This window comes from Natator depressus, chromosome 2 (genome assembly GCF_965152275.1).
Source record: "Natator depressus isolate rNatDep1 chromosome 2, rNatDep2.hap1, whole genome shotgun sequence".
In the NCBI taxonomy this organism is placed as follows: Eukaryota; Metazoa; Chordata; order Testudines; family Cheloniidae; genus Natator; species Natator depressus.
Window position 1 is genome coordinate 217,646,656 of NC_134235.1, and position 16,183 is coordinate 217,662,838.

The 16,183-nt window shown below is 42.2% G+C and overlaps 1 protein-coding gene across 1 annotated transcript; it reads right to left on the minus strand.

Moving 5' to 3' along the window:
- Positions 1–9,543: 9,543 nt before the first annotated feature.
- LOC141981737 (PI-actitoxin-Axm2a-like) lies at positions 9,544–14,632 on the minus strand. Its single transcript, XM_074943374.1, has 3 exons — positions 14,319–14,632; positions 13,754–13,936; positions 9,544–12,011 (listed from the first exon to the last, which is right to left on the minus strand). The coding sequence occupies exons 1-3, from the start codon at positions 14,410–14,412 to the stop codon at positions 11,947–11,949; spliced, it is 342 nt and encodes a 113-aa protein (XP_074799475.1). The 5' UTR covers positions 14,413–14,632; the 3' UTR covers positions 9,544–11,946.
- Positions 14,633–16,183: the final 1,551 nt, after the last annotated feature.

Sequence of the window (16,183 nt, forward strand, 5' to 3'; positions counted from 1 at the left end):
CTTGAAATGAATAGGAGTTAGGCACCTAGGTGCTTTGAAAAAACCTATTAGGTGCCTACCTGCATATTTAGGTGCCTAAATACCTTTAAAAATCTGGCTCTTAAGCTCCTAAATCTTGTAGGTGTTTTGGAAAATTTTACCCTCCTATGTGCAAGGCAAGGCTCCTGCCTCAGCAAGCTTATAATTGCAGCTTTGGGCTGCCCACCGCTAATGAAAGTGGTGGAAAGCACAGGGACCAGAATCAAACCACAGAATCTTTATTATTGTTCAACATGACGATGCAGAACCCAGCTTGCCTCTCTGAGAGCAGGCTGAGTTTGTGGGGAGGTGAAAAGGGGTTTCACTCATTGCAGGTGCACCTCCTTGTGGCTGGACCTGGTAATTAGCTTTCACCCTGTCTGGATCCCCTCTTCCCTGAGTTGCTCTAGCTAGGGTCCCTCTTTCTCTCCATGACTGAGGGGTGCGCCATCTTCATGACTTGGCAGCCTTATAACCAGATCACTTTATAGCCCCCCATTACATCTCAGGCAGTCCTCTGTTCCAACTCCTGCTTCTGTGCTAATTTGCCAGTGGCAGGTAGAGGAATGCAGGCCCACCCATTACTCAGGGTTCCAGCCCAGGGATACTACGAGTAGCAACGTAGGTGTCCTTAGTCACAAACCTTGTTGCTGTGTCCTTAGGTTTCTTCCTACCCCACCTCTCTATCTCCTTGCCTTCTCTGGTTTTGCCAGAACATCCTCTGCTCTCTGTGGCTACTTCACCCCTCTCAGCTCTTGTCAAATTCCCTAGTCCAGGGAAATACCTCAGGTCTTACTTTCCCCCTAGATCTCTGCCTTCTCCCTGGCCAACTCCCTTTCCCTCTCAGGAGTAACTGCAGACCTCCTCCATGCAGTCCTTTCCTGCCTTCACTTCCTAGCTTTAGAATCCTATCCCAGACCAGCTTCATCTGCCATTAGGCCTTACAAAGCCCTCGTTCCCCTCCAGGTGCAGCATCTAAGGTTAATTGGCCCTTCCTGGCCCACATGAACCCAGGCAGGGCTTGTGTGGGGTGGACAACCCATTGCAGGTGGGTAATTAGGAAAATAGCCATTTGACTTCTGAACTGAGTGTTGATTCACTGGAAACTTGTGAGACAGTGAACCTGGAATTGCTGAATCCCAGCCTTTGTTCAGAGTGTAGCCAGCCCATGCCGTTCTCAAAAATAAAAATAGGGGAAAGAGTTAACACAATTAATAAAATCCATCAATAACATGCAGCTTTGTTTAAATGTCTCTCTAATTTTGTACCAGTGCTTATCATTTCCCTACTTAGCAGCTTGGTTTCAATGCAATACAATAGAATATGAGTCATAAAAATCATTCAGCACTTGCAAAAACCTTTACATCGTCGTTGGTGTGCAGGCTTCAATGCTGTTGTGATTTATTTTTTCACCTTGGATGTAAAGTGGCCAGTGTTCTACTTCGTTGGGTGCTGGATGAAAATTAATTGACCGTTAGCCTGCTGCTGAGAACAGTAAAACATGTCAGAAGGTTATTGGCTCCAATCTTAGAGGGCTGGGTAATTATTGGGATTTCTGAATTCTGTTCGGTGCAACATGAGTGTGTGTCGTGTGGTGCTGAAATAAGCATTGCACACAATATTTTGGGTCAGATCCTCAGGTGATGTAAATCCATATAGCTCCCTGGACTCCAGAGGAGCTACCCCAGTGTTTACCCGCAAAAAGATGGAGCTAATGTTACCCAGCAGCACACACAAAACAGGAGTTGAGAAAAAAGTAATAATGTAACACTGCATTCAGTGTAACAACCCGTCCCTCGCTGTCCTGCTTCCCTCACAATGCATTAAACTGCATTGGCCTACTGGGAGCTCTCAGGAGAAAGGTGCCTCAACAGTACCCAAAGTCTCCAAGAGACCTGTGAATGCAACAGCTGAGCTCACCTTTTAGACTGCACAGCACACACTCCCCTCCATAATAGGCCCAGTCCTCCGGTCTGTTTGGAGGAGGATGGCTTCCTGGCTTCATTCGCTCCCCAGCTGCTTGGGGTCTGATCCTGAAATCTTTGAAGTCAATGGCAAAGCTCCCTTTCACCAGAGTGGTGCAAAAGCAGACCTTTAGTAACTGAGGTAAATACATAGACTATGATTAGTCCTTGTGTGCAGGGGATGCAATGGAGAAGGCCCCCAGTGCTCCTATCAAGGGGCTAGGTACAATTTGGCCCTTAATCTTCCGGTCGTGTTCACAAAGACATAGTACATTTACTCAATCCTGGGCAGCTCTGTTAGTTTTTGCTTTAGCACTCTTTTTCTTTTCAAATAAGCAAGAGGGTCACTTGAGTTGCCTCTCTCGTCTAAATTATGCCTCTGTAGCACCAGGTTCTCAGGAAAAACCTGACACATTTCAAGTTCTGTGGCTGCTGTGAGAGGAAAAGAGTGTCATTTATGTGTGTAATAGCTGTATAGTGCAGTGTTCAAGCTTCTGTATTGCACTGAGGGCCAGAGCCACACTCTGTGACCCTTCCCTCGGGGCCAACATGAAATACCCTTGCACAAAACCTCTTTGCTTAAAATAACAAAGACCTCAAGAAACCTTAGGGATCTATTCCAAATAATCAAATATACTGATCTTAACAAAGATAAAGCTTCATCTTAAAATATGTATGGTAAGTGCTCCATATTGCATTCACAGGTATAATTCGGTCTCTTTCAAATAAAACTACAGGTACCCATTAAAAATTAAGCATTAAGGAGTTTGATAATTCTGCATCAGCTCCACTTCCACAGTGTTTGGAAAGAGCTTTTTTATTGCCCCTTTGAGAAATCAAGTGCATGTCACCATCCTAATCCTAGAATAGATACGGTCTATTATTATTCTCCAATCGCAAGTTTGCAGGAAAAATACAAAGGCTGGGAAAAAAAATGAAGTGACTTTAGCCCAGACCAGAAGCAATTTTTTTCTGAGGTTTGAGTGGCTTTAGATAGTTCTGACAAAATAGTAACTCTTGAAATTGTATAAAAAATCATGTTTTTTCACAATTTCTTCATTAATCTCAAACTAGAGAAGGTATAAAAATCACTATTACATGATAAATAGATGTGACCTTGCAACCTCTTGGTGCCAACTGACAGAGGGCATAGGGGGTCCATGGAGTTTTACAGGGATTCCCTGGGTCAGATATATACATAAAAATTCACCAAAGGACAGCATGTGATGTCTCTACCGAGAGCCCGCAGCCCAGTGGTCATCATAATCAGTGTGAAATGGCATGAAAGGATAGTATTTAGGAAGTTATGTATCTATACTGAAAATAGTGTTCTAAGGTAAGGCAAGTCACCAGGAAGGGCTATCCCTCGGACAGGTTCCTTCCAGTCAGGTCTGTGTGTATTGGGCATGCCTATTTGTACACCAACTCAGAAAGCAGATGTAAGATTGCAAAATCTAGAAGAGAAAATGCACAGGATAAAAACAATCAGCAGGGGGCATCCTGTTTATAAATAAAATCAACGGATTACCTCGGTACATCAGGTAACGTGCAGCATCCTTCACATAGGACACAAGCTAGCTGCATGTCTTGTCACTCAAACAAGGGACGGCAGCCTGCCTCGCTGGAAGTGGAAAGCACTGAGGAACAATACTTTATTAGCTATAATAGTATCTTGTTCATTAAGTTTAGGCTCCAGAATGCATGTTAAAATTGTATTTTATATGTAACCCTTTGTTTCCAATATTTCTACTTGCTATCACTTGATTCTCTATCACTTAAATAAACTTACTTATCTCAGTGTTGTGTGTTAAGTGAAGCAGAGATCTGAGGTATAATTGGGAAACTGGGGAACAGTGAATCTAAATAGTGTGAATGTCCAGTAGAACAGGGGCTGCTCACTCAAGAGAGATGCTAGGAGGGCTCAGGGGTTGTAATGTGCCTATTGCTAACTCACAGAGAGAGAGAGAAAGCCAGTGGAGTTAAGGAGCTGACCTTGGTAGGCACAGACAAGGCTTCCTTATGCTAAAGGTAGGTGGTAGCATGGTGTCTGACAGCCCTGGGTACTCCCAGGAAGCTTTACTATAGATTAACCTAATTTAACTGATGTCACAGAAGTGACAACTTTATTAGGTATCCTATAAACCTTTGATATCTTCAGGATATGATCAGCATTGTCTAATTAACTTCAGAAAAAATAACTAGAATCAAAAACTTTCTTCCCTCACTATAAATTGGGTAACACTAATACTTAATGTTGGACAATTTCAAAAATCATGTTAAAACCACAATTTTCCTGGGCTGGGAAGAATTATCCCTGACAAACACTGATCAAGTGAATTGTTTTGTGTTAAACCAGAAAGCCTCATTTTTTTTCTCATTAAGGACTTCATCTTAATAGGGGGGTTGGATCTGATTCTTTTTTCAGATACACCGATGTAAGTCAAGAGGGACTCATCTGAAGTCAATAGAGCCATACCAATGTAAAGTGGAGAATCAGGCCTACTGACTTACAGACCAGCTCCTCTTCCATTCCTGATTGCATGGACCACTAGCCCCCACCAGTGATCCAATATCTTCCATGTGGCATCTACAGCAACGGTTAGGTGGGAAAGTAAAATTAGGAAAGTATTTAATGTATTTTTATTTATTTTGTTTGTTTGTTTCCCAGGAGAAAGGATTTGCTAAGAAAAAGCTGATAGACACCAGGACATGCCAGCACATGAAGAATATCAAAACTTAAAGGAATTTTTTTTTCTGCATGCAAATGGACATTGCTGCTGCACCCTGGCCTTCATCCAGCTGTCATTGAAATCAATGGACCAATTTTCATTGACTGTCAATGGGAGGTGGTTGTGGATAATTGTACTCTAGTGTTATCCCATGCCCGTGTGACAGAGGCAAATAATTACCTGTTAATAGTGTTCATATAATATTTCCCTTCCACTTTTAGAAAAATGCAAACTAACTTTTTACTGATGCCATTGTTAGAAAGCGTTCATTTTATACGTAAAACATTAGATTTTCCTTGTGAATAACAAAATGACACTGGAAGGCCTAGGTCTAGTTTGACAATGAGAGATATTTTGACACTTTAATCTCAAGTTTTTTAACAGTTTGTTTGGCTTTTACAGTGTTCATATACTTTTACTTCTTACGATGGATTTTATTAAGGCATTTTATACATTAAGCCTTTAAATGTTTAATAATGTATGACAATAATGGGAAATCTTTTTCATCTTTACTCCCAGTGAGTGGTACCTTCCTCCGCAAAAGGTTTCATTGAGTCCATTAGATACTATTCACCATGAGTAAGTGTGGGAGAATTACACTATGGGTCATAGTTGTTGCATGGCCTTTATTGGGATCCTTTTCATGAGAATAATTTGTCCTTTATTTTCTTATATGTTCATGTCAGTACAAATGTTGGGCCTGTGTTTTAAAAAGTCTGCTTTATTGAGTTAGAAAAGGTAGCAGCTACTTTATGCTTCTGTTGGTATTCAAAACCCTTAACACAGGAAAAGTGGAGCCTAATAAAGTAGCCATCACAGTTATTTTGGAAGGGTGTCACTGCCATGTTCCCTTAAAATTAGTGTCAATCCTTCCAGTAAATAGTTTAATTAAAAGGAATCAATGAAAGGAACTCATTTTACTCACATACTTTACTCACGCACATTAGAAGCAACGCTTTATATCGCATAAAATTATTTTCAAACTTGTCTGACCACGCTCGTTTTATGACTAGTGCAGACATGTAATTCAGAATGTTGACTTGTGTTGCATTAATTTAGAAATCACCGCTTATGCTCACAGCAGTTGCTAGCACTTATCCAAGCATGATTTACATTCTTTGTTTATATATGATTTTTAAACATGTCATTGCTATTCATTAGGTGGTATACGGTGATTTAAAAAACCAAGAATTAATTCAGTTATCAGATTAATAGCATTACTTTACAAGACCACTATACACTGAAAAATAAAGACTCATTCCAGCATATATTAATATATTTCCGTGATATACTTATGCATAATAAAGTTTTCTGGAAAGATAATGGGCCAAATTTTGCTTTCAGCTACACTAATGTAAATCCATAACAACTCCACTGACAGCTCCACAATGGAGTTACTCCAGACTTTCATAACTGAAAGTTGAATTCAGTTCAATATAAGAATTTAGGGACCAAAAATATCTATGACACATACATGACACCAGCACTGCACCAGGCTTCATACTTTGAGGCCAAATGCTCTACAAGTGTAAATAAGCACAGCTCCATTGATGCCATGATGTTTCACTCATTTGCACCAGCAGAATATTTGGTTCTTCATGTCTAACAAATTATTGCTCTGTAATCTGCATGTAAAATGCTAAGATCCTCAGTTGGTGTAAATGACCATAGTCCAACTGAAATCAGTAGAAAGGATTTCACACATACTCCATTTAATTCTGGGAAAACCACTAATTTAGGACTTCATCTTGTGCTCCTTACTCAGGTGAAATTACCATTAAAATCAAAATGAAATAAATGGAAGCTTTGCTTGCAAAATTAGTGCAAGATTGAGTCTGTTTCTAAAGAAAATGTATGCACTTTGTTTTATGCCTGTTCTTCTTTTGACACTTTAAATTCTATGTAAGAGTTGAAAAAAAAATGAAATCATTACACTTCGGGCACTTTCCACATTAATATGAGACCCTACTAGAGTGTTACAAGAAAACAGTGGATGAAGGAGAACAAGCTAATATAATGTTTTTGAACTTTTATAAAGTTTTCAATAAAGACCATCATGAGAAACTAGTAAGGAAAAGAAATTGTGGGTTAGAAACTGAATAAGACATAGAGAACAAAAGCCTTGTTTGTACTACAGCAGCGGTTCTCAACCAGGGGTCCGGGGCCCCCTGGGGGGCTGCAAGCAGGTTTCAGTGGTTCCACCAAGCAGGACAGCATTAGAGTCACTGGGGCCCAGGAGAGAAAGCCAAAGGCCCACTGCCTGGGGCTGAAGCCTGGGGCCCTGAGCCCTGCCACCTGTGGCTGAAGCCGAAGCCTGAGCAACTCAGTTTTGTGGTGCCCCCTGTGGCATGGGGCCCTGCTTGCTACCCCCTAACGCTGGGCCTGGCTTTTGTATGCAGAAAACCAGTTGTTGTGGCACAGGTGGGCCGTGGAGTTTTTATAGCATGTCAGGGGGCCTCGAAAGGAAAAGGTTGAGAACCCCTGTACTAGAGATTAGCTGATATCAACAACTTGTGGCCAGCAGTTAAGGTACCTACACTCGTGAAAGCCCCTATTGTCAGCCTGGAAAGCAGCAGTTTGCATCAGAGAAGCGCACCTGTGTTTGAAAAGAAGGCAAGCTCCACTGCTGTAAATCACTGCTTTCTTTCTCTGTCTTACCGACACCTGTTGCTGGCCACCAATCACCAAAATCAGGCTTCATCCCCCATATGGCCATAGTGCAGAAATAAATGGCGAATTTTCAACATCACATCAGGTTAACTGTGGACAATCCAGGGATCAGCTCTAGGACCAGTATTGTTTCATTCATGATCTGGAAAAGGGGGCACCAAAATCTGCAGACAACACAGAATTATGTAGGTTACTCAAGACTACTGAAGACTGGGAGGACTTCGAGAGGAGCCTAGGAAAACTAGGCAAATGGACATCACAGTGACAAATGAAATTCATTATTGACAAATACAAGGTAATGCGCATTGGAATTAATAGTTTGAACAACTAATTGACATGAATGGGGTCTAAATTAACTTCACAATTCAGAGCAAAGAGTTAGGGGCCGTGATAAGCGATGTGCAGCAGTGGCCAAAAACAGCAAACAAAAAGTTAGAGGAAATAAATCATCATAGAAAACATTAATATCCTTATGACATTATATAAATTAATGGTACTGCCTCACCTGGAATATTGTTTTCAGTTCTAGTCACCCTATATCAAAGAAATCACAGAAATAAAAAGAGTACAGCAATGGCCAACCAAGATTGTTAGTGGCCCATAAAAACTACCTCATGAGGTGAGATTTAAAAGATAGGATTGTTTAGTTTACAAAGGAGACATGGAATAGGGGACCTGATAAAGACATAGAAGACAAGAATGGCACAGAGAAGGTGTATGGACCAGGGCATGGGCAGTCAGACGTAATGGTTAGAATCAGATCCAGAGCCAGAGGTAGGAGTCAAGCCAAGGGCCAGATCTAGAGACAGAATCAGGAGCAGGACATAGGAGCAGGGACCTGGAGCGAGGCAGGAAAGCAGGAACAGACGGAGGCAGGGCTTGGGAGGCAAGCACGTAGGCATGGACGATAGTAAGAGCCAGCCAGAGACTCACCTACTTGCTCACACAACTTTTCTTGTGCCTCTTTCTGGTTTAAGAAGTGCATCCCATTCAATTGGTGGGGCTGGATAGCTCAACTTGTCAGGAGCTTTGTAGGCAGGGCCCTTTGGGAGCTAGAGCTTTGTTGACCCACTCTGGAGAAGGTGGGGGGCACAGTCTAAGCACTGCCTGGGAACCCATGATCCCCACAGAAGGTAGAGTGAATGCTCTCATTTACTCTCTTGCACCATAAGAGCTGGATATCCACTTAAGCTGATAGGCAATTTTAATTTAAAATGAATACAATTATTTTTGAACGATGTACAATTAACCTGTGGAACTCAATGGCTCTAGATGTAACTAAATCCAGACATTAGGAGAATTCAAAAATGGTTTAGGCATTTAATAAGAAGAACATTCAGTGTTAGATTAGATTTTTTTTAAAATAAAGGATAGAAACCCTGGGCCTGCCTCATGGCATAAGCCAACCAGTAAGGACCAGATTTTTAAAGATGTAATAAGGTACCTAGTGGAATTTTCAATAGCATCTAGGCATCTAACTTTCATTCAGACCAAAGTGCCCAAGTCTTAAGTTATGACAGCCTCCTCATAGCTACCCTATGGACAGCAACACTGCTGGGACTCTCCACAGTGTAGTGTTGTGCAGCTCTCCCCTGACTCTCCTTCCTTCCTCCAGTCACTCCCCCTACACCAGGGCTTGTGAGGAGATCCTCAGAAGGCAGACTTGTGGCTCAGTGCCTGAGCATGGGGAATCTTCCCACCGTGGGATACACAGATTATTGGGGCCCTTTATGCCACTCTAGCCTTCTACCATATGTGGAAGGGCCAGAGTTGGGGATAACTTAGACACTCATGATGAAATCTTTATGTGATACAGTTGGTTATTCTTATAAATGAATATTGTGGATCTATATTATACACTCAAATGTAGTAGGAAAGGAGCCTGAAACATAAGCCCTTGTATCAGAGACGTGGTATGAGGCAGAACCCGCTCACAGAATTTGGCAAAAACAGGGCTGATATTGCAAAAATACACATTTTTAAGACGTGCTAAGCACAAAGTACTTACACAAACACATTCTGATATTAAGGATGGTAAAAACATATTTCCCAAGAATAACAGGAATACACTAACCCCTCCTAAAAGGGAAGGTCAGGGATGACAGTAAGTAATTAAAATGTTTTAATTAAACAGCATGTACAAGTTGATGGGTAATAACTAGCCACGTCAGGGGGCAGTAACTAATTATGGCAGAGGCAGTACTAACTTGTTTGTATCAGGGTATAAAGATGTATCTCAGAGGGAGTATCTTTGTCCAGCTGAGGGGGGAATGGAAAGTCCTGCCATTCACTGAGCTGCATCCATTGTCGCGGGCGTACATATCTTAGTATCCTCATAGTCTGCCATGTGCTATTACCGTGCTTTGTCAACAAGAAACCTGGCCTGGTGCCTTTGTACCTTAACAAATCTTGTGGTCATTGGGCGTTCGCGCAAGGTCTGCTGTGCTGTCTGTCTGCGCAGAGCTGGGGCAGCACACAGGGAGGACACACACATGCACGCACACACACACACGCAGCTCAACATCTAACCACAATAAGCACCTTGCAAAATTGTGTCTGAAAAGTTGATTTAATCAAACAGAAGTTTAGTAAAAAACAGAGCTTTGCCCATGCATTGGAAAGTTGGCAAATAGTTATCTGAGGTTCAGTATTAAAGAAAATCATGTTCAGCACAGATAGAGTAACAAATGAAATATGTTTTGTGTCAAGAACCAGGGACTTAGGGGTTTAATCCCCAGAGAGACAGAGATTCAGGTGCATTGTGTTTATTTAAACTTTGAGACCATGACTGTAGAAAAAAAGCTCACTTGTTTGAAACCTGCAGTGTTCCTATTCTTACTTTAGAAGACGTGTTATGCATTTTAACTCGGTCAGGTCAAGAATACCCAGAGCAGAAGTGATATTTATATGGGAGCATGGAGACTACAAAATACGTATTTAGAGTGTTGTCAGGATAAGTGCAACAGAGGATTGGAACTACCCTGCTGCTTTTTCAACACCCAGATTCTAAACAGAGATGTCTGAGACACCATTGGCTATGCCCAAGCAGGTTGTTTTCTGAAAAGATCCACACGTAGGGCAACATCAGACAAGAGACCTACCAAATACCAAACAGATATTGAACTTATCCAACCACCATTTCAAAGCAACCCCTTATGGCCAGCTGAGATACACAAACTATAGGGAATGAATGACCGATGTAATCTGCAGGCCTTGTTCACATAGAAATCTCAATAAAAATAGATGATTTAACAGATTAAACCCGAGAGTCATGTTTGACTCATTTAGTTTGGCTACACACATGTATTTACACACATTGATAGATCTATATAGGGATACTTAATAGCATTAAGCTTTCTATTTTTTAAAAAACATTTTGATTAATAATGAATTTCCAATACGAATCAATTATAACTGAAAAAAAAAACATAATTCCTACATGGATCTTGTAAAAACAAACAATACACAAAAGACTGCGTAATAGCATGTCTGTCAGCACACTAACACGAGTATTACAAAAGTGACCCAAAACAGGGACAACGGGAGATGTTACTGAAGCTCCCATTTTTCAATGCTCAACAGCCTCCCTTTTCAATATGAAGGACCAGATCATATTCTGGAGTAAACTGGTTTAGCTCCATTGAAGTCAACGGAAATATTCCAGTTCACGATCTGACCCTGAGTTTCGCAGCCATACCAGCTATTGGGGTGGGAGGTGGAATGCAGCGACTACATCTTCATTTCAAATACTTATGTAGCTTATTAATTGCCTTCTGTTAGAACAAGAAGTTGTCCAAGAGACCCCAGGCCCAATTTCCTTTTGCAGGATGACCCAGGTTTGAGCTTATATTATTTTGCATATTACCAAAGCTAGGAAAGACTTGAAAAAAATCAAGGCTTCCTTTCACGGAAGTTGGATTTTTTTTTTTAAACTGAACCAGGCTCTAATCTCCTTTGCCACATTAATATAATTACCACTATTCTGATTCTTCTACTTAAACATGGCTCCCTTTAAGGGATAGACTGACAATGATAATGACAAAAGGATATGCAAGAGAAGTATTATAGATATTTGTATACAGTCTTGGAAGGCTCTGCTGATGTTCAGTTTAGTAAACAAATAATGCTAAAAAAATTAAGGGCAGGGCTCTAGCTTGGTGTCACCTTAGTTAAACAAACAGAAGAAGGGTACTTCAAGCTTCACAGGATCGTGACAGTTAAATCATTTCCCAAAAACAGTAGCACTATTTCTCAGGAAAAACATGGAAATTCAAATATTTGGTTTTTTAAGCAAAAATAGTGTTGCAGAGAACCAAACAAGTCAATTCTCATTACAAATAATAGCTGCTTCTAATGTAAAAAAACTGTTCAAAGAGAGTAGTTCTCAGACAGAACTAGTCTGAGGAATAAAATTGTACACACACATGCACGCACACACACACACTATACACACACACACAAAATAAAAGTATATTGTAGGAGGCTTTCTAAGTCAAAGTCGTGCATTTGCCATTGATGGGCTCTTCAGATTTAAAACATTAGGTTAGACTGATTAGATTTTTTCTCTAGTTTTCTCGTAGTCTTGAGAAGTTTATTTCTTGACTCTTGATATGTGGTTTCTTACTCCCTGCTAAGAAAATGAAAGAAGTGGAGTTAGGGAAAATAGGTTGACAGAGTGTCGTCATTCCTCACTTATTTCTTCCATCCTGTTCATTAGAACACTCATACTGATCGCTTCGCAACAGCTGTAACTGAGGTTGCAGACCATTTTCCGTTATATCTCCCTGTTTACGTACGTTCTAACCTTTCCTAAACATTCACCTTTGAGGCGGAAATTTTCCTTGACTGTTCTTAAGAATTAGTATGGAAAAAACTAACAAAATCTCTCCAGCCATTTTTAAGTTATAGCAGAAAAAAAAAAAGATACATTTTCCCCACTACAATATTTTTTTTGAACCACATTTCTTTGAACAGCACTCAAGCAAAGAGAGTCAAAGTTTAAAAGTTAACTGCTGCTTTTGCCAAGTTAAAAAAATGGTTTTGATTTCATATAAAGTTCAAAGCATTTGAAAACTGTATACTGACTGTGTACAGCCATGTTCTTTTTGTTAATTCAGAGCACAATAAAAGCCAGACCCAAATCCCATTAGGGTTTTTTCCATTGACTTCAGTGGGCTTTGGATCATGCCTTTTCAGTGCATATGTGAGCAGGGCTTGGGAAATGTGCAATTTTCAAAAGTGATCGAGAGACTTTGCCTAGTGCTTCGTTTTAATTTGCATCCATATGCCCAAAGGCCAGTCCTCAGCTCCTTTGCGTCCCTCCCAAATCCTCAGTTTTTAGTGGGGGGGGGGGGTTATTGTTGAAATTAATCAGATACTTTTTCTTTACACTGCTTAAGTGCCCTAAGTTCGTTGATCAGTTTGAAGAGCAAATATATATTTATTCAAAGGAAAAAAAACGGTCCCCACAACTTTTGACACAACAACAACCTGGGGGAGACGAATGTGCTTAAGCTGCCTAAAAGTTGCCCATAATAGCACTCTCCCAGTCTGTACACTACAAAGATATGGAAATGCACACATGCACTGGAGTACAAACTGACCTCAATCCCCTTCAGCTGGCCAGTGTCTCCTGAGTCTTAAAGTACAGTTTGCTGAAGAGGCTGGTTTGCTTTTCTTGGGCTTTCCCAGCTAGTGCCTGTTACAGAACTCATGATATTTCTTTATTCCTTCCCTCTGCACACACACACTTTTTAAAAAGAAACCTATAGAACTAATGCAACATGGCAGGTGCCGATGAGCTCTCAAAGTGTAAAAGTTAAAGCTGAATGTTCAAGCTTATCCCTGTCTTTTTAGGCATCTGCATCGTGATGCTGTCTTACCTTGTGGTCAGCTATTTTGCATAATAATAAAATACAGTTTAGATAAACACTTGTATCAGATAACCATATCGTATGATTAAAGACCATATCATGTTGCATTGTCAGCCTTGGGGTCCAATCCTGCACATACTACCGTGAAAAATGTTTACCACAATAAGTAGTCCAACTGACTTCATCTTTCCTTCACTATTCTTGGGGTGAAATCCTAGCCCCATTGCAATCAATGGCAAAACTACAGCGAATAGGCTCCTACGTCTACTTTCGGAGAAAGCATGCACACCAGAGCTCATTAGTCCTTAGAAGGACTAAGTAGCTCTGCTGATGTGCTGGGGCATAACAGAAGCGATCAGTAGTCTGTCTCGCTTAATGCAAACCTGGGCAGCGAACTATTAACCAACAGCGCAGGATAACCGAGATGTCCCAGGATGCCCAAGCCAATGCTGGGGTGAGGACCCCTGTGTCTAAATAAAGGGGGAGAGAGAGGACTTACTCCGGATCATCCAGCAGCTTTTCTCACAGCTTTCCAAGCTTATGAAGTTGTTGGCATTGCCATAGCAGCCCCCATAAGGGAATTTTTGGCATGTCTGGGTGTACCTGTCGTAGTACCATCTCTGGATGAGAGCCCAGCAGGGACCTTTCTTCGGGGGCAGCAGGCAGACCTCTTGATTTGGGGCTGTAAAGAGAGACAAGAGCTTTCGGGGTGAGTCACCGGGGAGAGAGGCGACGGGCCAGGGCAGTTTCCACGTGGCCGGCTTTCAGCCCTAGCAGCGCGAGGAGCGGGAAGGTGAGCGAGACGCTGGGAGAAGTTGACAAGGCAGGAGGAAGCGGAGGGTGATCTTAGCCCCCAGCATGCTGGGTATCAAACTCTTGGGGCTTTGCGGCGGGAGCCAGCCCACGGGAGAGACAGAGCTTGGAGCCAGCGCTAGAAGCTTCACCGGACAAAACCGGGGCGGAGAGAGCCACCGTCGTTTGCTCAAGGACTAAACGCACCCCGGAAAGCCGCGCTGAGCCGAACCCCCTCCCGCAGCTCGCCGGGCCGGGAGCTCGGCTGTTACCTGCTGGCGCCTGGGGAACGCCCGGAACCTGTCCCAGCAGAAGCAGCAGCGAGCCCAGAGCTAAGCAGCTCCGGAGGCTGGCGGGCGAGCTCATTGCCTGCAGGGATGGAGACGCGGAACCGAGGCCGAGGCGCGGGGCTGCAGGGCAACCGATCTGGAGAGCGAGCCGGCGCTTGTCCCCTCCTGCCCCATCTCTCCGTCCCTTATATCCGCCGAGATCACCTCCCCCGGGGCCGCAGAGCGCGGGTGTGGCGCGCAGCCCGAGTCACGCCTATGGGGCAGGGCGGCGATTCGAAGAGCCCCTTCCCAGCGCTTGGGAGCGCGTCATGCCGGCTCCGCGGCCAGGTTCCGCTGGGTCCTGGGCAGTTCCCAGCGAGTAACTCCGGGAAAGGCCCTTTGCTCACCCCGGGGGGGAAAGTGCGGGCGGGGAGGGTACAATAGAACAACCGTCAACTCCGCTCCAGGAGCCAAGAGTAGCACATCAGGGAGTCCTGAGCGTGAGGAATGCTTTCAGCTTCCTCCGCGATGGTGGCAGGCAAGATTGCCCCCTTGTCACCCGTGCGGATCAATCATAAATCAGGCTACGCAATAATCTGCCTGTCAAACCCCCTGCTGGGGAGAAGGCAAGTTTCCGATTTGTCCTGTCGTGCTGATCACGGTCATATCAAAGGATAACGGACCCCTCCGTTCTTACCTTGCCTTTTCAGCTACTGGGTACATCTTCAAGTCATTGTTCCGTTTGATGATGCTAAAGCGACATATCCCATTAAAGTGCTATTTGTGGTGACTGTACTTAGTGTTAGCAATAACAGTTTACTTTTGTTCAAATGGAAGAGTTTGTGGCAGCCCCGTTTTTTACGAAAGGAAAAGTTGAGGAAAAGTTTAGAAATAGGGAAATTAGTGGCTGCTGGAAAAGCTGGTGCATGGTGACCCTTAGGCCACTGCATGCAAGGGACTGCAGTTTATACAACAACAAAAAAAGTTTGGGGGGAGGAGGGGCGGGACTTGAACACAGACTATAAGTACCTAAAACAGGGAACAGAACTTTGGTAATAGAAGACTCTTCAATCTAGCAGACAAAGATTTAGGATCCAATGGCTAGAAATTGAAGCTTGACAAATTAAGACTAGAAATAAAGTGCTTTAAAAAAAACAAAAAACCAGGGAGGGCAATTAACCCTTGGAACAATTTAAGGGTTGCGGTGGATTCTCCATCACTGCAATTTTTAAAATTAAGAATGAACATCAAGGGTGTCCATCCTGTCCTGGCAGAGGATTAGCTCAATTGTCTAGCAGAGCTTTTTTATGTGTAAAGTATACCATTACATATAGACCTTTCATTAACTAACATTTTCTCCAGATTGAATACATTAGTTGAGAGAAGAAGAATAAAATCTTAGATAAAAATAACTCTATACCCATATCTTAATCTGATGTCCTCACTCCCTTTTATTGTCATCCTGACTATGCTGTGTCTCCCTTAGATGTCTAGATACTTGGAGCAACAAGGACTTGCCATTTTTATTTATTTGCAAAATGTCATGTACAGCTACAGTATGTATAAATAAAAATATACAAATAATTAAAAAGAGGTACCTTTGATGTATTCTAATAATCAACTTTTCTGCAGTGGAGGATATGCAAACTAAAGCTAATACAGGAAATTTTCCAGAAAGGGGAAAAAGCAAAGAAGAAAAGAATACTCACCGAATGTTGTTCATATTGACCCACAAAGCACCCAGTTTGTAGAGCTCTCTTTCTCCCTGTACTTCTTTCCTGTATTTCTATCATCCATCTGTATTCTCTCTTTAAAATATATCCTTTAGCTTTTATATCTATCTACGCACACACACATATTTATAATCA